General features: G+C 33.0%; 1 protein-coding gene across 2 annotated transcripts in view; it reads right to left on the bottom strand.

Annotated features, from left to right (window-relative positions):
• The window catches only part of RBM46 (RNA binding motif protein 46), a 36559-nt gene that overhangs the window by 10270 nt on the left and 3228 nt on the right, over positions 1-23061 (bottom strand). For both annotated transcript variants that reach the window (XM_045879372.2, XM_054508527.1), the window contains exons 2-3: positions 22311-22778; positions 20800-21582 (exon numbers count right to left, since the gene is read on the bottom strand). In XM_045879372.2, the coding sequence (XP_045735328.1) occupies positions 20800-21582; positions 22311-22778 (1251 nt within the window). The remainder of the gene's footprint in view (positions 1-20799; positions 21583-22310; positions 22779-23061) is intronic.

The following is a 23061-nucleotide window of genomic DNA, read 5'->3' as shown; positions in this document are numbered from 1 at the left end:
TGAATAAAACTGAACTAGAAGTAGACCAACTTTAAAAGAGACTAAATTCAACTTTAATTCTTACCAATCCCTGCCTGGATTAATAAGGCAATCTGTGATTGCCAGTCCCTTGGCCATCTTTCTGAAGCAAAATAAATCTTCCCTGAAATAAACATAACAGCATACTAGCTTTCAAACTGTCCCTATATTTTTCATAGACAATATCTGACATTCAATAAAAAATAACCAGTCATACAAAGATAAAACAATGTGACCTAAAACCAACAGAAACAACAGTCAACAGTAACTGATCTACAGGGAACTTAGATAAAGTTTTCAGAACTGGATATTAAAATAACTATGCCTAATATGCTCAAAGAAATAAAAGACTAAAATTTTTTAAGGAAAAATGTAAATCATAAAAGAGTCAAATGCAATTCTAGAACTAAGAAATAAATCCAAATAAATGGTTTTATCAGCATGTTAGACACAGATTAAAAAAAAAAAAAAAAATGAACCAGACAAAAGGCCTGAAGAAAATACACAGACTAAACATATAAAAAAGTGGAAAATGCTGGGGCGCCTGGGTGGTTCAGATGGTTAAGCGTCTGCCTTCAGCTCAGGTCATGGTCCCAGGGTCCTGGGATCGAGCCCCACATCCAGCTCCCTGCTTAGCGGGAAGCCTGCTTCTCCCTCTCCCACTCCCCCTACTTGTGTTCCCTCTCTCACTGTGTATCTCTCTGTCAAATAAATAAATAAGATCTTAAAAAAAAAAGTGGAAAATGCAGAAAGAACATAATAGATACATGGAATATAGTAAAGAGGTCTAACATAGGTGTAACTGGAGTACCATATAAAAAGGAAGAAAAAAATGAGACAAAAGCAGTATTTGAAAACAGAATAACTTAGAACTTTCTACAACAAGTGAATAACATTGATCCACAGATTTTAGAAGTGGTGAAAAGTCTCAATTAACATAAAAAAACAAGAAAATAGTATGTAAGCCCATCATAGTGACACTCCCAACAATCACAGATAATGAGAAAACATTAAAACTCCCCACAGGGGTGATGAGAATTTATGTTCAAAGGAACAATAAGTAAATTACAGCTGACTTCTTGGCAGAAACAATGGAAACCAGAAGACAGTGAGTGGAATTATAACTTCAAAGGACTGAAGGAAAATAACTGCTGATCTAAATATATATATCCTTTCAAAAGGCGGGTGAATCAAAGACATATTCAGGTAAACAAAACTGAAGTAATCTGTCATAAGCATATCCACACCAAAGGAAATACAAATGAATGTTCTTTGGGCAGAATATAATCATAGTGGAAACTTGGAGATGTAACAGGAAATGAAGAGCAAAGGAAATGGTAAATATGTAAATGGTAAATGAATACAAATGTATATGAACAAAAAACTATTATAATTAGGTATGTGGGGGTTAAAATATACAAGTTTAAAACTGGAAATACCAGGGTGTAACTGGGTGGCTCAGCCAGTTAAGTGTCCGACTCTTGATCTCAGCTCAGGTCTCGATCTCAGGGTCATGAGTTCAAGCCTTGCATTGGGCTCCATGCTGGGTGTGGAGCCTACTTATAAAAAAAAAAGATAAAACATATGGTAATACCAAGACACTATGGAAATTGGAAGAAATAAAGTGTACAAAGGTTCTTACACTGTTTAGAAATGTGATAAAAGCATTAATATTAGACTTCAATAAGTTAAGAATGAAAGTTGGAGTCTACAAGGTAATCACTAAAAGAATAGTAAAGATTCTACAGCTAATACAGCTAAAAGAAGAGAAAGGGACCAAGTAATCATCTCTCTAAAGGTCAGAAAAGAGAACAGGGCAAAAGAACAAGGAATGGAAAGCAAATGGCAAGATGAGAGATTCTAAGCAAATCAATAAGTACATTAAATCAAGCTGACCAAACACTCAAAGAACAGACTTTCAGCAAAAACAACAGCAACAAGAACAACAACAACAGAACCTAACTATATATTGGTCTCATCTTATGGCTAAGATATAGGAAAAGTAAAAGTTACAAAGTGGAAAAATATATAATATGCAAACTAACCAAAAGACAGTTTATAAGCCAATGTTAACATCAGAGGAAGTACAGTACACTTTAAGGCAAGAATGCATGATAGAGCTAGAATGACAGTATAATGATAAAAGGTACACTTCACCAGAAAAATATAACAATTCTAGATTTCTATGCACCTAATATATAACCTCAAAATATAAAAAGCAAAAACTGACAGAACCAAAGGAGAAATAAAAATAGACCCATAATCACAGTGGGTGGTTTTTATAACCCTCTCTCAATTACAGAATGAGCAGACAAAAAAATCATGAAACAAAAACAAATTTAAATATGACTAACAAACTTGACCTAACTGAATTGTGTGCCCCAAAAAGATATGCTGAAGTCCCAAATGCTCACACCTCTGAATGTGACCTTATTCAGAAACAGAGCCATTGCAAATGTAATTAGTTAAGATGAGGTCATAGTGGAGTATGATAGAGCCTTAATCTAATATGATTGGTATCCCTACAGGAGTAGAGAAAACAGAAAGGAAACTGCCTTGTGAAGACAAAGACACACAGAGAAGACAATATTACAACAGAGGAAGTGACTAGAGTTATGTATCTGTAAGCCAACAACTCGAGGACTGCTGACAACAGAAGCTAAAATAGGCAAGGAAATTCTCTCCTACTGGCTTGAACGGGAACATGGCCCTGCCAACACCTCGATTTTTGACTTAATTTAGTCTTCAGAATTGTGGGCGAATAAATTTCTGTTGCTTAAGTCACTCAGATTGTGGTACTTTGCCACAGCGACCCTCGTAAATACACCGCCATTAACAACTGCAAACACATTCTTTTTAAGCAGGCATGGAATATGTACATTAACTGGTTGATAAAAATCAAAAGGACTGAAATCATACTTTCTGATCATAATAAAAAATATATATAAGTAACTACAAAAATTCCCATATGTTTAGAATTTAGAATTTCTCGTGTTCAAGAAGAAATTAAAACAAAATATTTTGAAATAAATTATAAAAATAAAACACAGCAAAACATAAGTGTTGCAGCTATAACCATACTTCAGGAGGGAAATTTGTAGCCTGAATATGCATTATTATAGTAAAAGAAAGGCTGAAAACTCTAAACTAAGGATGGTTTCCTAGATATTTCACATATTCAAAAAATATATCACACCAATTGTATAAAAACTTTTCCACAGAACAAAGAGAAAAAACTTCCTGTTTTTAGGAGGAAAGGTAGGGGCCAATCTCACTAATGAACACAAGTGTAAAATCCTAAAGAAAATATCAAAAACCAAATTTAGCAACACATAAAAAGGATAATGCATGATGACCAAATTGCATCTGTTACAGAAATACAAGGTTGATGTCACATTGAAACACCAATGCAATTCACTACATTAAAAGAATAAAAGATGAAAATTATATAATTATCTAAGTATATACAAAAAAAGCATTTGATAAAATTCATCACCCAACTCATTCCTGGTAAAAGCTCTTAGCAAACTAGAAATAGAAGAATATGTCCTTAATGTGACAAAGGGCTTCTATAATAAAAGCTACAACAAACATCACACCTTAATGGAGAAATAGTGAAAGTTTAAAAGGATGCCTTTTATCATCATTTGTATTCAGTGCTGGATTATAGGGCAGTAAGGCCTATAATATATCCAGCAGTATAGCCAGTGCAGTAAGACAAGAGAAAAAAGAAAAGTATAAGGATAGAAAGGAAGGGAAAGGCTCCTTATTTGCAGTTGACATGACTGTGTAGGTAGAAAATTTAAAATAATGTAGGATCAAACCATTAGAATCAAATAAATAGTTTTATTCAATACATAAAAAATAAATTGTATTTATATAAACAGGAACAATCAGAAATCAAAATTAAAAGGCACTTTTACAATGGCATTGAACAACATTAAATACCTACAAATCAATCTAATAAAAGATGTAGGAGAAATTTACACAGTAGACTACTGAGTATTTGGAAAAATTAAAGAAAGCCTAAATAAATGGAGATCTATAATGTTCATGGATCAGAAGTTCCAATATTATAAAATGTCATTTCTTTGCAAATTGATCTGCAGATACAATTCAATTTTAATCAAAGTTCCAGTAGGACTTCTTTTTGGTATAAATTTGGTATAAATTTATAATCTAATTGTAAAATTCATATGGAAATGTAAGGGCTGAGAAGAGCCAAGATAATTAAGAAAAAACATGTAAAGATGTTCTCTACTAAATATTAAGACTTTTCAAAGTTATGGAATTAAGACAATGTAGTGAATTAAATTAGATCAATGGAATAAAGAATCCAGAATAAGCATGTATGTGCATATAGGTGTGCATGTGTGTACATATACATCCATACTCGATTTACATTAAAGGTGGCACTTCAGAATCATGGGAAAAGGGTAGTCTTTTCAATAAATAGTACTATGTAAATGATTATACATACTGAAGGTAAAATAAAACTTGAACGTGTACTTCACACCCTCACTAAATTTAAAAGATAAAAAAATTTCTAAAATATAATATAGGAGAACATTTCATGACTTTGAGGTAAGCAATGATTTCTTAAGCAGGACACAAACAAGACTAACTTTAAAAGATTGATAAATTGAATCATACTAAAATTAAGAACTTCTCTATTTTTCAAAGTGTACCATGAACAGAGTAGAAATAAAGTAGAGTAGTAAGCCACACAGTAGAAGAAGGTATTTGTAGAAAATATACCCAACAAGGGGCTTGTATCTTAATAAAGGCAAAAACAAGCAACGCACAACAATAAAGAGACAAAAAACTTAAAACAAGAAAGACATTTCATCAAGAGTGAATGAATAAAATCTTTAAAAAAAGAGAGTATTTTAATGCCCTATAATCCTATTAAAAGATGTTTGATATCATTAGTAAACAATGATATAAAAGTTATAATCTCGGGGCGCCTGGGTGACTCAGTTGGTTAAGTGACTGCCTTCGGCTCAGGTCATGATCCTGGAGTCCCAGGATCGAGTCCCGCATCAGGCTCCCTGCTCAGCAGGGAGTCTGCTTCTCCCTCTGACCTTCCCCCCTCTCATGCACTATCTCATTCTCTCTCTCAAATAAATAAATAAATAAATCTTTAAAAAAAATGTTATAATCTCAATGAGATAGCAATATATACTAACCAGAATGTTCAAAATTTTTAAAGGTTAATAATACCCAAGTGTTGGCAGGAATTTGGAACAACCAAAACCCATATGCTGCTCATGAAGTGTAAATTTATATAATCACTTTGAAAAACTGGCATTATTTACTAAAGTTTTAAAAATATGACCCACTTTTATTCCCATGTATTCAACAGGAATGCATGCAAGAATATTCACAGCATCATTATTTGAACAACACAAACTGAAAGCACCTCAAATTTCTATCAACAATAGAAAACAGCAAATAAATCCTAACATCCTGTTGGAATATTACTATCAGAGAGAGTGAATGAACCGTACTGCCACATGCAACAACATGGACCAATCTTTATTCATAAGCATAATGTTAAAAGAAGCCAGACAAAAGTATATAAAATGCTGTACAAATTTCAAAAACACAGAAGTCAGAAGGATAGTTTGGGAAGAAAGAAGGTAATATGTGCATCAGGGTACAAACGAAGAAGCTTTTTGGAGTGTTGGTATTTTATGTCTTCACCTGGTAGTTAAACAGATGCGGTCCCTCTGTAGTAATTCACAAAGCTTACAGTCATGATTTCTGTATGTAATGTAATAACTTACTAAGTTAAAAAAAAAAAAGTGGGGAATTACAATAGCTACCATAGTGATATACATAAATAAGAAACTGATCATTTATAATTATGATTAAAAAATAAAACTATTCATAACACAGTTATCAAAATAAAATAAAAATGATTCAGAGTAATTTAAAAACTATAATCATGATTTTCAGTAAAGATGCTAACTGAAATTACTGTTAAATATGGAACCAGTCGTCCTTCCATAAGGCCTTCACATACTATGACCTGGAGTTTTACAATTAATTTTTTGTTAATCTTTAGTTAAGTTTAAGAGGAAAAAATGCTGGCATTTAAATTATCAGTCTAGAACAATTACATTTCTGTTAATGTACAGAAGAGGTGATGATAATCCTCAAAGGAAAAGTAAAAACCATCAGCAGAATCTCAAGTAAATGTCAAACACAAGGTTACTACTGGTGCTTTGTCATTTGTTAGCGTCATTCCTTTTAAAAAGTATAGACTGTTAATAAATTTAGTCTAAGAAATTATTTCAAAAGAATTTTTTTTTTTTTTTTTTAGTTTCAGGTATACAACATAATGATTATTCAGTAAGGGATTATTCAGTAATCCAGACACAAGGGAAAAGCTAGAGAAAAGAAAAGGCATGTCAAAAAGTCAAGAATCAGAATAGGATACATTAAACTTCAAAGATCAGAAACAGGATCTTGTTTTCTATAAAACTACAATCATTAGATACAGTATTTTTAGTCTTCTGTTATGTAGGAATAAAAGCCAAAAAAAAAGGTAAACTAGGTAAAATTCTTACTAATTAGGGTATTTATTTTCATTATATCCACTAAGACCTAACATTGTAGATATGAATTGTTCTATAAACAACACTACATCAAAAACTAATGATGTAATGTATGGTGACTAACATAATAAAATAAAATTTAAAAAAAAATTTTAAAAGTCACTTAAAAATAATTGTATAAGCATACTGCGTATCTTTGAAGATTTCACTGGTTTTCAGTTTGAAGAAGAATTTCATATAAATTTTTAAGTAACTGGTACAAAAAATGAAGAACTGTGTTTCAGACTTTCAGGTATGGCATACTGCTCGTTCTTCTTTTCAAAACAGAAAATAACTGAATGCACAGGATTCCAGTATATTCCAACTTCTATATTAGCAACCTGAATTTTCAGGGTTTTTCCTGCCTTTAGAAAACTAAACTGAAAGAACTCCATCTTCTTAGTCTATACCTGTTTAGAAGAATGAAGAAGAAATGCAAGCTAGTATAATAAGTTTAGAAATAACATACAATAAATAAGCTATTGCCAATTATTTTCCATTTGTGAAGTCTTAACAAATGTTATAGATGGCACTAAATGTAACTATGGCTTATGTAATAAACTTAAGAAGTTATCATAATGGTTAATAAAATTATAAAACTGTATGTAATATGATCTATTATATTCCATACTACTATAATCAGAATCTATTCTTCCACTATCCAAATTTCATTTATAAATACATATATGTAACATATACATCTTTAATATAAAATAATCCATGACTCAAGTCTATATTTCAAGGATTTCACTATTTTGAAATACTCATTTCATCAGCATTTTAATAACTATATACTTGTAATTTCTACTTAATTGAACTATAAGTATATATCATCCTGTTAACCACCATTCATAATATAATTGTTCTGTGTTTATACCTACCAACTCCATATCTCAGATATTTCTTTTCCAATATCACTTTTTTTCACTTCCTGCTCAAAGCATAGTCTTTATCTTTCCTAAGAATCTTTATCGTTTAATCTTAGAGCATGTTGATAATTTTCAATTATTTGAAAAGCACTATATGCTAAATATTAAAGGAGACAGTACTAAACTATATAAACGCAGTAAATAATAATTAAAAAAAAAAAACACGTACAAAGTCCCTTGGCTTTACAATCCTGAGGGATCAAAAGTTTTATAATAGTAAATAAACAGTAATCTAAAAATTACTATATTGTTGAGTAATATTATAAAGAACAAGTCATCCTCAGTAGTTACTATGTCTAAGAAAAGCTTAATATAAGAGGTTAAGTAAATGAAAGTAAGTAGAAGAATATTCCAAGCAGAGTGACCAACACTAAGAAAAGCCTGGAAGTGCCAATGAGCATGATAAATTCAGATGATCAAAACAAGAGGTATTTGTCTATGGTTAGGTAAGATGGGGAAAACCAGGAGAACATTCTGAACAAGAGAATGTGGATTTCAGAGGACCTGATCATACCACAATAGCAAGCCACTGCTGGTTCCTGAACAAGGAAATAACAATGAAAAAACATAGATACAACTGGAGTGAAAATTTATATGGTTGAATTATGTGTTTGAGATGTTTTGAGTATAATCAGAGAGCAAATGAGAGTACCAAACAAGAGACCATGAAATAGATATAAACAAACTCTGCCTATTTGAAATTCTGTCTAGCATCTTATAGAGGTTAAAACACCATCTGCCCCCTTGACACACATGCTACTGGTTGTCAGTGTTCATCCTAAACTTAAAAATCCCAAAGTTACCTTGTAAACAAAATATGTTCACAAGATCTCTGTAATTTAGAATGATTCATTTAGATTTGAGATAGATGTCCTAGATCCACACTACACTGAAGTGGTCTGATATATGGGCTTGTAAGACTGGTAAAGATAAACTGTCTCTGAAAAGGATGTAAAGCATGGAACAAAGACCCATCCTCTTCTATTTTAATTTTTAGAAGAATAACTGGCCAATAATATCCTACAAGTTCACAGTTTGTTATCAAATGTTTAACATTAGACTCAGGTCAGTTTTTCACTTGAATCGCGTGATATTACAAAGACCAGCAGCTAAGAGCATACGGCCTCTTAGCTAACTGGGGGATCCTGGACAAACTATTTAATTTCCTAAAGGCTCAGTTTCTTCATTTGTTACCAAAAAAAAGTGTAGACATTAAAGTAATATTTACCTCAAGGAAGTGTCAGAATAATGTATTATATAAAGGCATTTAGCATAGTACCTATATAAGTGTTCAAAGAATCTTAACTATTATTATTACTAATAATATTCATTATTAATGATTAGAAACTGTTTTCTTAGATTTGTTTTCTGAGTAAATGTTATTTTTCAATACTTATATGGCACATTTTTATATACAAAAGGCACTATTGTGGGCCTTTTAACATTTTAACTCATTTAATATATACCATTACCCTATGAGATAAATACTGTTAACATTCCCATTTTACAGATGAGGAAACTAAAGAACAAAGAGGTTAAAATAACTTTTCCAAATAAGTAATGAAGCTGGGATATGAACTCAGGAAATCTGGCTCTAAATCCCATGCCCTTTTAGTCTAGGAAGCCTAAATGCTATACTAAATTTAAAGTACGGACTCATTTTGCTGAAATTCTTTCTAAATGCAATGTACTATTTCCTCACCCTGACCCTCTCATCTCAGATTAGGTCAGGTCATCCAGTTACATATTCTCAGACACCCTGTACCTCTTCAGAGTGTTTATCAGAACTGTAACTGAGTATCTTCCTCATAGAAGGTAAACCCTATGAAGGCAGCAACTGAATCTGATTCACTAGAGATCCTCAGGACTTTATAGACAAAGTACAGTGTTCAGTAAGTATTTATTGAATGAACACACATATTAACAAGGATTAACAATCAATCAGCTGCCAGTTAATAAACCAAAAAGGAGAACAGAAAGCCTAAAGGAGTGAATAATAAACAAAAGGGTTATTCATATGAGAATAAAAATGCCAAAACCAAACTTTCTTATGTTAAAATTTCGAAAAGCACATTTTCAGAGGGCTTCAAAACTGCAAGGCTAATCTACTCTAAGTGATGTTATGGAAGATAATTCGGAGTTATAATAGTATAGTAAATAAAGGAAATAGTCTTTCCCCATACATTTCTTTAACAGTATAAACAGATTTAAAACAAAGGTTATTATTTTTTTTTTTTTTAACTGAGTGCAACAGAGCTTTTAGTACTTTAAATACTTACATGGTTCTGGGTTGTATTAAATCATAATATGCCCCCCCCCCCCGAAATTTTCCTCTATTAGACCTAATTCTAACCCCTGGACTTCATATTAAAGTCTTTTTCCTATGTGCCAGCTCTTCAAACACTTGAAGGCAGCAATCATATTTCCCCTGTAAATATTAGTATTTATGGACTAAAAAGCCCCAAATTCTTCAGTTGTTCACTGTCCTACTTCGCATTAGAGTTTCCAAGTCCTCCCTAGTTGTCAAGAATTAAACAAACCCTAGTGCCCAAAAGAAAACAAAACATTTCACATAGAGTCTGAGCAGGATAAAAATATTTGGTCTGGAAACAACACAACTTTCCTATATTACTATTATATGAATTTGAGAATCTCTAGAGTACACCTCACTCTAATTTTGATAAAATAATTCAAGTTCTTAACTCTTGGCTGGTTGGCTAACTTTCATTTTTTGCCAGCTTATTTACTTAATTGTAAAAGTATGTTATACAAAGTGAAAAATATATAAAATATAAATGTATAGTTACATTATTTACAAAATAAAAATATATACTCACCCCCCAGGCTTAGAAACAGAAAATTATCAATAACTTGGAAGTCTCTCTTGCATCCTTTCCAATTTCTCCTTCTAACCCTTAAAGTAATCATGATCCTAATTTTTTTTTTAAAGATTTTATTTATTTATTTGAAAGAGAGAATGAGAGACACAGAGCACGAGAGGGAAGAGGGCGGAGGGAGAAGCAGACCCCTTGCTGAGCAGGGAGCCCGATGTGGGACTCGATCCCGGGACTCCAGGATCACGACCTGAGACAAAGGCAGTAGCTTAACCAACTGAGCCACCCAGGCGCCCATTATGATCCTAATTTTTAAGTGTTAATCATTCCCTTGCTTTTCTCTATGGTTTTGCCACATATTCATATACCCCTAAACAATAAATTGTTTAGTTTTGCTTGGCTTTATTTTCCTACTCATAATTTCCCATTGCTTCAATTCTTTCAATTTAAAATTTGAATCTTGGGGTGTTCTGGATGGCTCAATCGGTTTAGCATCTGACTCTTGATTTCGGCTCAGGTCAGGATCTCAGGATCTCAGGATCTCAGGATCTCAGGGTCATGGGATCAAGCCCCAAATCAGGCTCCCTGCTCACCGGGGAGTCTGCTTGAGATTCTCTCTTCTCCAACTCTGCCCCTCCCTAGCTCGTGTGTGCTCTCTCTCTAAAATAAATAAATAAATCTTTAAAATTTGAATCCTTTCGTATTTTACACATTTTTAATAATCCACTTCACATCTTTCATAAAATGAAGTAAGGATTAAAGTGAATAACCTGTCCATTACCAGCAAAAAAAAAAGAGATAAGACAGAGGGACGATGAATATTCTACTTAAGTCTGTGCACTCCACCAGCATGAGAAAATGCCATCCTCCCCAACAGGAAACTGAGCTGAGGAGAAGTTTCCAACTTTTCCTAAGCTGGGTTTTATAACAGGGCTTTAGAATGTATGTAAAGTCCCTGAATTGATGAACCATACATGTAAACAGCATCCTGGGATAAATAACTATAATTAAATAAATAAGCCAATTATACTTGGATTATTAAGTTTTGGTTTATTCATACCTCATATCTAAACATAAATATTTGGGAGTTGACTATAGAATTTTTGTCATAGAAATGAAAATGAAATTTTTCTTGTCATTGAAGGAAATGAAAATAAAAATTACCTGAAAATTCATTTAAAATCTTAAGGCAATGGAATCATGCCCTTAGTTACCAATTCAAATGAAAGAGTGCCTGACATCACCAACCTACTTTCTGAAGCCTTAGAGGACTGATGAAAAAGCTTGTCCATCTCCCTCCCCAAGTCATGTTCACTAATGCAGCAACTCCTTCTTGTTTGCACATGAACTACAATAAATACAAATAAATAAATAAGTAAAAATAAAGTACAAAGATTTTTAAAAGCCAACAGAAGAGAAGTTTTTTAAAAAACACTGGTACATAAATAAAAGTAGATGATTGCAAAAAGAACAGAAAAAGCACAGATATCCTAGCTGCACTGCAATACAAGAAGCTAAAAAATCTTGTCTACTACTAAGTAAATCATAGGATAAAAATTTAAGAAACAAAAAAGGAAAAACAATTATGACTATTTCATATCTGTAAATCCCCCTCAGAAGCTAGGAGAGTGCTTTCATGGGGCAAGTAATCCTATTTTTGCTTAGTATCTCCTTTTTCCCTCTAGTTCTTAAGAGAAAAGGAATAAGCTTTCCAATGCTCTAGTACCATCACTATTTCTGTACTTGATAAAGCTAAGTTTCATACCAAGGAATCCCTAAGGGATTCTTAATCACTCAAGGAAACTTGATTTGTGAGAGCTCAAGGAAACATGGAGACATAATACACACAGGTAAGAATCATTTAAATTAATAAACATGTCCCTGCTTGAATTAGTTTTTTACTTTTGGTAAAAATTATTAACTTTGGGCGCCTGGGTGGCTCAGTTGGTTAAGCGACTGCCTTCAGCTCAGGTCATGATCCTGGAGTCCCAGGATCGAGTCCCGCATTGGGCTCCCTGCTCGGCGGGGAGTCTGCTTCTCCCTCTGACCCTCCTCCCTCTCACGCTCTCTGTCTCTCATTCTCTTTCTCAAATAAATAAATAAAATCTTAAAAAAAAAAAAAATTATTAACTTTAGTTAGTGCAGAATATAACTTTAAACCTTTTTTTCCAAAGATTCACAATGGCTCACTTGGAGTCTTATAAATTCTGTGCTCAAAATAATCTGTAATTTTCATAAATTCGTAACTACTGATTTGGTCATTCTTGAACCAAAAATTAACACAGTAGTGGAAGAAAAAAAAAAAAAAAAGCCATACACATATATGGCACAAAAGCTGCAAACTGATTTGTTTATCCCATAACCTAGCCAGTGACTGAAAAACGTATTATGAAAACAAAGGTAACAAAAAAAAATACTAAGTTAATGGGCTTGCACTGCAGTCTTACAAAAATCTACATACAAAACAGGATTACAAGGGTGCCTGGGTGGCTCAGTCATTAAGCATCTGCCCCTGGCTCAGGTCATGATCCCAGGGTCTTGCAATGGAGCTGCACATTGGGCTCCTGGCTCAGCGGGGAGCCTGCTTTTCCCTCTCCCACTCCCCCTGCTTGTGTTCCCTCTCATGCTGTGTCTCCCTCTGTCAAATAAATAACTAAAATCTTAAAAAAAAAAAAAAATGGATTACAAAAAAAAAGTTAAAAAAGTAAAGTATTTCTAGTAATATCCTTTCTAGGAAACATAATGAAAGAAAATCAAAATGTGCAAGAGAAAAAGTGACAGTCAACATAGATATCTACTGTATAAGGAAGCTGGAGTTGTACATCCTAGTTTACACTTTTTTTATTTATTCAAGTTTATTCAAATGCAAATCCCTTGAGTTAATCTGCATATAAAAATCAAGCTATGCTGTTTAAACACAAAACAAAAGAGACATTTCAGAGTACACTCACCAAATTACCAGGCAATACAACAGACTGTTTTCTAATGATTGCATTCCTACTTACTTTTTAACCTAAAGTTATAGATACAATTATAGTAGAATTCATTATCAGTGTGGTATACAGATGATATTTACCGAATCAAAACAATGCAGGAAGGTATATAAACAAATCACTTTCTTAAAATTTGAACTATATTATATATATAAAAACCTACATACAGGTCATTTTTATAGTTCAAATGTCACTTACTATGAGATAGTAATGGCTCACATGTAACTAGCATATCTTTAGGCAAATACTACAAATTTAGGGAGCAAGGAAATCAGAGTACTTATTAATATTCTGGTGATTTAAAACTTCTAATTAGATTGGGGGACTAAAGTTTTTTATCTTGTTTTCTTTTGTTTTGAATCCCCGTAAGTAAGAGCACCATTCTTGGAGGTAGTACACTACCATGTCTTACATAGAGGATGTATTACTCTAGAACAGAGGAAATTGCTCTACAGTAGATGATATATCTGAAATTAACTAATAAAAGTAGATACTATATGTAATCTATCCAAATGGCCTGGAAGCAACTGACACTGAATAATTTTAAAGTAGTTAAAAGCACAGATAATTACTTGAATAAAATCATCACAGTAAAACCATCTTTCCAAAACCTTTTGTCTCCATTCACTAGTCCACTCACTAAATTATATTGCTATAGCATAAGTAATTATTGTCTACTAAATTTTAAATAGGAAACAGAAATAGGGGCATGACAGGCAGAAGACTAATGCAGTTTTTCATACAGATTTTGCTAATTCTAACCACCCCTCCCAAAAAAATAAGCCATAAAGGAGAGAAATATCAATATAACATTGAAATTCCTTTCAAAGCCACACTAAAAAAATATATTTAGAAGACATGATGTGGCAAAATTATAAACTGCTGCTGACATCCAAGAATGGAGTATACATGCAAAATTTATTGTGGCATTTGATACAAGAGGGGAAAATTTACAAACCATTATTTTTTAAATATTAAATGACAAGATCAGATATTAAATTTAAAAATAAAGCAGTAGCTACTGTTAAAATGTGTATTAGAACAAGTATTTTAGGAATGTATTAACCAACTATACAAAAGAAAAAAGGATCAAACATGATTAAATATATAAAGCAAATGAAATCACAGATCACATTAGCCAGTTAATAACATAACTATGGAATAAATACTGGTCACATGATATGTTTTAATACATATCATTATTTTCCTAGATTCTCTGTTATAAAAGAAAACAAATTTCCAAACTTTTAAGTAGTTAAGCTGTTTTATAAAATCTTAGTTTTGATTATATTTAACTGAAAAAATTCAGGGAAGGAAATAACCAAAAAGCAATTACTTGTCTTCATGCAAATAAAATAGGTGACTCTCCTTTTTTTTACCAACTGCTCTGCCGTGAAGTAGACAGATAAAAGCTTTCAATTATATAAAGAAAGGGATATTAAACTGATAATTAATTCTTACAAAAGCAGCTCTTGGTTTTAAACTATTTGAATTCAAATATATGTTTTGGTATATATAAAAAATTCAAATATTATTTCTGGTCCTACATAAGATTTTTTACTGTATTTTAAACAAAACCATAAGTTGGGGGGATAGAGGAATCCTTAAAGCTCACCAAGTAAAAACCCTGATATTTTAGAGGTGAAGGCATGGAGGTGCACAAAGAGTGAATGATTCATTTGCCATCCAAGGTCACGGTTTGTTGGTGGTTGAGGCTACAGGTCCTTATATTTTCACTCAATACTCTGTGTTAATAAGTTGCTTCTCTCACATTCTAACTCCATGATAATTATGGTTCATTAATACAAAAGTATTAATAAGAATTATGAGTAATACCAGATGATGATATTGCAGGAAAAAATAGTATGTTTCAAGAGGAACAAAAATACATTTTCATTAGCACTGGGCCCTCTGGAGGGTCAAAGACACATAGTTGAGTTAATGGAATTTTCATTTCATTATTTGGTCATATGAAAACAAATTAATGTACACATGTTGATGCTATTCCTACTTCTTATTTAACTAGGCGAATTTTAAAGCAAATTCAGCAAATTATTTTTCTTTAAAACATCAATTTGAAATAGTATCATCGAAGTTAGGTCTGTAATTAAAACTGGAAAAAATAACTTTCTAAAAGCATTATTTTTCTTTTAATTATTTATAATAAATTTCGTTATGATACAACCATTATATATATTTAGCTTGTCTCCCAAAATTATTTCCTAAATTAAAAAAAAAAGTTTCTCTGTTTCAAAGCAGTTTGTTAGCAAATTTTTTAAATCAAAATTTTATTTTTGCATTTCTGCCCATCAATCTGGAAATAATATAGCTCGTAAGAAAAAAAAGCACCAGTTATTTTTCAGATTAAAACTTCTCAGAAGTTTTACTTTCATCCTATTGTGTCTTCTATTTTATAACTTTCAACCAAATTACAAGTGGTAGCAAAAATCAAAACCTAATTTTAATGATATTAAAGGGATAGCAAAGATAATGGCTATCATGCTTAGAATATATATCTAAATATTTTACCACTCTATGACCAGAAAATATTAAAAATTCTAATGAGTATGTCATTACAAAGTCAAATATGAGAAGCAATATGCAAGTCAGCCACAAAATGAATACTTTTCAAGTACAGGAGATAGTAGAAAGATGACACATAAAATAGTCCACACAAGTTAGGATGGATTCATCCAGAAAAAATCACTTGCTCAGAAGAAAAGCAACTAAAGCCAACACAGTTGTACTAAAAAAACTTGCAAAGTTTTAAAAAGCAAAACTGATGAAATTTCAATTAATTAATGTCCACATCTTTTCAATTTCTAATCCTTAAAATCCAACTGAAATCACCAAAGCAAACACTATACACAACTGTTTGCCATTAACCCCCCAACATGCTATTTTTCTAGCAGGTATTTGCTCATATTGTGCCCCTCTGCCCATAAACTCTCCTCAAGATTTACAACTCAAATCAGGTGGGAGGTGTGCCCTTTCTTTGTACCCTCAAAACTTCTGCAGAGTTTGTCTCTGCCTTCTTCAATAGATGATGACTCCTTAAGACCAAAAACAAAGTTTCATTTATATTTAACCCCTGAAGGCTACAAAAGTATACTCAGCACATGAGAGGCATTCAAGAAAATTTGTTCTTTAACAAACTTCGTCATAGCCAAAACAATAGTATACAAGTCAGATGAAATTAAATCAATGGCACAAGCTGGTCTGTGACAGAGGTTCTTTACTCCTGTTTGAAAGCTTTGTGTGGTTCATACAAGTAACAAACTGCCACTTGTGTCAGTATTACACAAACACAGAAGTAAGAAGAGAAATGCCTTGCCTTCAATTAGTTACTAATAAATTATATAACAAGGTGAACTGTCAATACACACTTGAGGCTACCTCCCTCCTTCCAGTAAGTGTTCTCCAGGACTTTCTTTCTTCAAAACTATAATTCTCCAGGACCTTCCTTTATCTCCTTGATTTTGCTTATCCCACTCCTACGTGGTGAAGAATCCTCCAGGGGAAAGCAGTGGCAAAATTGGAAGGCCCATACTCAAAACAGAGGCAAATTTTAGGAAAAGCAAGATTATTCACACTGATAGTCTGATCCATTATTAAACAAATACCAAATTGTGAAACAGAAAAAAAGAGATATGATACTGAATTACCCACGATATCTCCATACATCAACTACTTAGCATAGAACCTATCTATCTCTTAGCCCACAAGTATGTATTCTACGTATTAAGCCCACTATGTATCCCACATATTATAGGTGCCTAAATATAAACAGGTGACATTTCTTATCCCGTTGGTTGGGTGATCAGTTTCCAGCGAGGTTAGGGAGATCATTCTCAGACATTATGAAGATGAAGACAGTCTCCAACTTTGAAGTTAAAAAAAAAAAAAAAAGAGGGTTCAATTTTGGCATTAATCCCAGCTTTTAGCTTCTTCTATTAGGGATATTTTGCTTAAAACAGAGTTCACTTTAAACAGGACCAAAAAACCCAAATTTTTTAAAAATTGATTTTTAAAGTACTACCCACCAAGAACTTTTGGGATTCTGCTAAGAGCATTAAATGGTCACTAGAAGTAAACTCACTGATCTCTAGTACTCGTTTAGGTACCTATTATAATCCCTTTATAAGAAAACTATTTTCCTCATAACACCAATGATAATCCTTTAACTGAAGTCTAACTTTTTCTCTTTTATTTTACAAACTCAAAAAAGGGGCATAGTAACACCAAAACAACGTGGATATTAAAAGTACATTCTTAAAGGACTCTGAAATAAAAAGGTAAATGACTATATTACATGTAATAGTCAAAGATCATCAAGGTAAGACTGGATAATAATGCTCAAAATAGCATCAAACTGAAAGGGTTAACAGAAGAGTATCAAAACAAACTTAAAAAAGAAAAAAATTACTACACCCAAAGAAAACATCTTAAAACCATAGTTAAATTCACTATCTACAGAGGTACATTCAAATCTTTAGAAAACAGAGACAAAAGATGATTTAATATTTAATGAACTCTATTTGAGAGACTCCAGGAACCAATAACAACCTCTCAAGATCTCAGAAAAATCCAATGCTTGCAACATGTAAATATTTAGCAGGATAAGAAGAACACACCACTAAGAATACACCACTACCACCAACTGATCTCAACCCTTAAACCAACGAATAAAACCCTGCAACCTTTAGATCTGCACCTAAAAAGGCATCAACTCTTTAAAGCCCAGAGACTCCAATATTAACAGAAGTAAAAAGCAAACCAGAATACTGCTACAACAATATTCAATCTATATATACCTTAATCTCCCATATAGCAACATGTAACCTCCTGGCTATCTATAGTTCCTGCCCTACTTTAATAACCTCCAAAGGTCAGGCATTTGTTTTCTGATTAAAGATTTCTAGACCCCTGATTTCTGATTCTTCTACTTCCTTAAAATCTATCCCTCCTTCTCCTCAGCTGCCTCTACTCAACCTTCACTCACATTTCTAGTCAACTGCAGTAAGGATTTTTATGTTACTTCCTGTAGACAAGGCCTCAAGCCTCGTGTAGTGCATCCAAGCCCTAGTGTTTAATTAAAATTTTTGGCTTATATTTGGATCTTAGGTATTCTCTCTGATGCTAATTAGAAACTGAGAAAATATTTGAAACACAAATTGTCCATTGTTTTATTATAAGGAGCTTTTTATATAAGGTTGATAAAATCTGAAATAGATGACTAAAGCAAACTGTGCCCTCTAAGTATTTCATTTATTGAAGCTAATTTCATCCCTAAATAACAAAATCAAGTTGGGAATACTATACCTGAACAGGGGTTCTCTTTGGGAACTATAAGGTCAATACAAATTAACTATGGTCCTAGGACTCAAGTAAAAACCATCTTAATAATGGAATTAAAAGCTGATGAAAAACCTCTGGTTCCATATAACATCTGATCTTCTTTATGGGATAACCAGATGGGCATATCATGTCTAAATAGAAAATCTGACATAAACTAAGACTATATTTTAAGAGGGTGCCTGGGTGGCTCAGTTGGTTAAGCGACTGCCTTCGGCTCAGGTCATGATCCTGGAGTCCCTGGATCGAGTCCCGCATCGGGCTCCCTGCTCGGCAGGGAGTCTGCTTCTCCCTCTGACCCTCCCCCCTCTCATGTACTTGCTCTGTCTCATTCTCTCTCTCTCAAATAAATAAATAAAATCTTTAAAAAAAAAAAAAAAAAAAAAGACTATATTTTAAGAATCTTGGAAATTTAAGCCAAGTTAAATTTGTAAGGAAACTGAGTAGGGATAGAAATATGTTTCAGCATTACTATGTTAGATCAGATACAAGTATCTTGAGAAAATCTTGCTCAGCAGCTAATTACCTGTATTCCACTCCAAAAAAATAATTTGATCCATTTCTTCTAAGAGCCCTAATTTGAATTATTTGCTGTTATTATAATTTTTCTTTAACTTAATTGTCTTTATTTAAAGAAAAAAAATGGAAGGCCTCTATTTTGTGCATTAATGAAAATCATACTTAAGAATTTATTAATTTCAATGACTGTAAAATTCCCAAACGTTTCCAACTAATAATTGAAGATACTACCGAAAAGTTTTTTTGAAAGAAATCCTACCTTCAGGCCTAAAATTCTAATGATCAGAATCTCCTAAAAATATGCATACTGTGGGAGTGGTTATGATGGATAAGCACTGTATAAAATACATCTATACAATGTATAAAATTCTCTCTCCCCTTGACAATGGTTTTCCTTTTAGACAGCCTTCTTTTTAACAAATTTGAGAGTATCAATTTTAAATAGACATAAGCTTCAGTAGTATGGTTCTGCAACCATATAACAAATCATCAATGTTAAGCTAAGAGTTTGACAATTATAATTAAGAAACAATTATAGGGCGCCTGGGTGGCTCAGTTGGTTAAGCGACTGCCTTCGGCTCGGGTCATGGTCCTGGAGTCCTGGGATCGAGTCCCACATTGGGCTCCCTGCTCAGCGGGGAGTCTGCTTCTCCCTCTGATCCTCCCCCTCTCATGCTCTCTGTCTCCCATTCTCTCTCTCAGATAAATAAATAAAATCTTTAAAAAAAAAAAAAAGAAACAATTATAATCTTTCTTGGGGACTCTTCCTTTTTATTGTTTTTTTCAAGAAACCACTATTCTTCTAATAACTATCATTTGGGGCACAAAATAATCACCAACTGCTATTTATAGCTGCGTTAAAAAACAGAAAAAGTGGTGGTGGGGGGAGGCTAACATAATAAAAAACAAAAGAAATATCAGAGTGATATTGCATCTCTTCCTTCACAATGCAAACTCTTTTGTTACCAAAGCCTTTTTAACTATCCCTCAAAGGCATTAGAGAAACTTACTTTTTTAAAAGCATGAAATTAAAGAAGAGAATGGTCATAAACATCTCTTAGTGATGCTTTTTGTCTTTTATGAGTAATAATGACAAATTTCCAGATTGGTGAGCATAAGGCTGTGTCTACACATAACCCATCTGAAATACCTCTGATTTTACCAACTCCCTACCGCTGTCCCCCAAAATGATTACTGTGTAGACTTCACCAAAGATGCAGGGACACTCTTACAAATTGGTTTAAGTAACATCCTATAACTTACATAGAAATTATTAAATGAGGATAAGTCATTACAAAAACAATAAATTAATGAAATAAGATCATGCACTCTGTAAGAGTAAATCAAAACCAAATTTTCCCCTAAGTAATGTTTAAAAAGCTAAATATAGGAAGATTATACGAGAGAAAAGTCTCAACAAAATTTACCATGAATTCACAAAATTGAGGTAACATTTATGTTAAATACCACGAATTCAAAGTAATTTATAATAACTGTATTTCCTAGTTTCATATTCTACAATAATTATTTAAAGTATTTTTAAACTTACCCAAATGAAGTAATGTAAACTGGGCTGCCAGTTCCTTTGCATCTTCTAACGTAGTACAGAGCTTGTCTGGCATAAAGTAACTCTGGGATCCATTTGCAATAGCAGGAATAACAATTTTATATACCAAGAGTACTTTCCCATCTTGACTTGTTGTTGAATATAAATAATATTCTGGTGGTGCCCAATTATTTTTGTTGCAGTAATAATCCAAATGCATTACTGCAGAATTGAAATGATTGGATTTTAAAGAATACATACTAATTGGAGTAAGCTTTGTTCCAGGAAAAAATGGGTAAGTGCATCTTTCAATTTCGGGGGGGCTTGGGCTATGCTGACCATTGAGACGAGCTGGAAGAGTTGGCGGTTTGCCTAGAGTTTTTGGGTGGCTCTCTTCCTTGTTAGCAAACACAATCAGGTTTTCAGAATTAGGGCTAATCTGACCATTAAGATGCTGTCTCCAAGTGTTTTCTTTATTTACTGGTTTTGCCAGTGTTACCTCAATACTTGCTCCATCAATGCATTTTCCATTCATAACAGACATAGCAGCCACTGCATCTTCTCGGTTGAAGAAGTGAACAAAAGCATAATCTCTAAGTTTCTTTACTCGTTCAACTGCACCAGGTTTGAATTTGTTGAATTCTGCTTTAATAGTTTCCTCGGTAGTTGAGATCATTAAATTTCTTACATAGAGAACTTTAACTCTCTGCATGGTTTCCTCATCAACCTCTTTCTCCGGGTCAGCCCAATCTACCTGAATGGTATGGCCCCATAGTTGGAATGTACCTGTAAAAAAATAAATTAACCTGAAGACAATTAAAACAACTAAAAGTCAAAAACTATTAAGTAAAACTTTCTCCAAAGAAGCAAGAACTCAAATACCTATCAGTGTATTTGGTTAAACACTAGTTTTTCACATGAAAACTTCCATGAAAGTTTTTACTAAGGCAAACCCAGCCAGAACTTACAGTGGAATTCATTTCAAGAATCAACAGAACAAATACATTTCAAAAATAGACTTTTATCAGGATGCCTGGGTGGCTCAGTCAGTTAAGCATCTGCCTTTGGCTCAGGTCATGTTCTCAGGGTCTTGGGATGGAGCCCTGCATTGGTGGGGAGCCTGCTTCTCCTTCTCCCTCTGCCCCTCTCCTTCCCTCACCCCCTGTTCATGCTGTCTCTCTCTCTCTCTGAAATGGGTTAGAGCTTAAAAAAAAAAAAAAAGGCCTTTATCAAAAGATCAGGTACTGTCCTTTGGATTTTTATCAAACAACACCACCACAATAAAAGCATATATATTCAGTAAATTAGTATATTATTACAGATAATGACTCATTTTATAGGAACAACTTCTTGTCTTTTTAGAACCCTTTATTTTACTTCCTTAGTCAAAAAATCTCTATACCTCTTTAAGGGCATTATATATTTTCAAAATATTGATCTATGAGATGCTGTCATTTTTCCATATTTACAATAAGGTTAATATGAAAAAATAAACTTTAGAAGGACAAGTTTACCTGGAATTAGTTTTCTCCTAGCCATAGCAGCAGCTCTGTGAGATTCATATTCAACAAATGCAAAACCACGATTTTTGGTCTTATCAGTTGCACTTGGATAAACAATGACATCTACAACTCCTTCTGTAACTTTCTTCATTTCATCCAAAATTTCTTCTTTCTTCTTTTCCTTAGGAATAGCTCCAATAAATAATCTGCAATTATCCAAGCTTACACACACACCAATAAACTTCCCTGGTCGAATCTCATAATTATTAAGAATTCTGATGGCTAATTGGGCCTCTTCTTTTGTAGTGTACATCACAAAAGCATACCCTCGATTTTCACCACTAAATTCCATCATAAGTCGAAATTCATATATCTTTCCAGCTCTTTCAAATACAGGAACTAACTCATCTTCATACATATCACGAGGTATTTTTCCTACAAAAACTTCACAGCCTCTAGGTGGAGGTGGACCTTCCCAACCTGAAAGACAAAAATAAACAAATTCTAGTAAGATATTTATATGCACTACTCAATGACTCATTCATTCCACAAATTTACTGTGCCTTCTATGTGCTGTGCACTATTCTAGATGTTGACGATACAGCAGTGAACAAAACAGAAGACCCTTCCCTCATAAGGCTTATATTCAATAGAGAAAAGAGACAATGATTGGTAAATGCTATGAAGAAAAAGCCACAGAAGAGTTGGTATTTTTGGTAGTCAGGTAAACCTTCTCTGCGCATATGAGGTTGAAGCGGAGACC

The sequence above is a fragment of the Mirounga angustirostris genome, unplaced genomic scaffold, assembly GCF_029215605.1.
Source record: "Mirounga angustirostris isolate CCGP_5_RB_7025 unplaced genomic scaffold, mMirAng1.0.hap1 SCAF_2, whole genome shotgun sequence".
Lineage (NCBI taxonomy): Eukaryota > Metazoa > Chordata > Mammalia > Carnivora > Phocidae > Mirounga > Mirounga angustirostris.
This window is presented reverse-complemented; position numbering and strand designations above follow the sequence as displayed.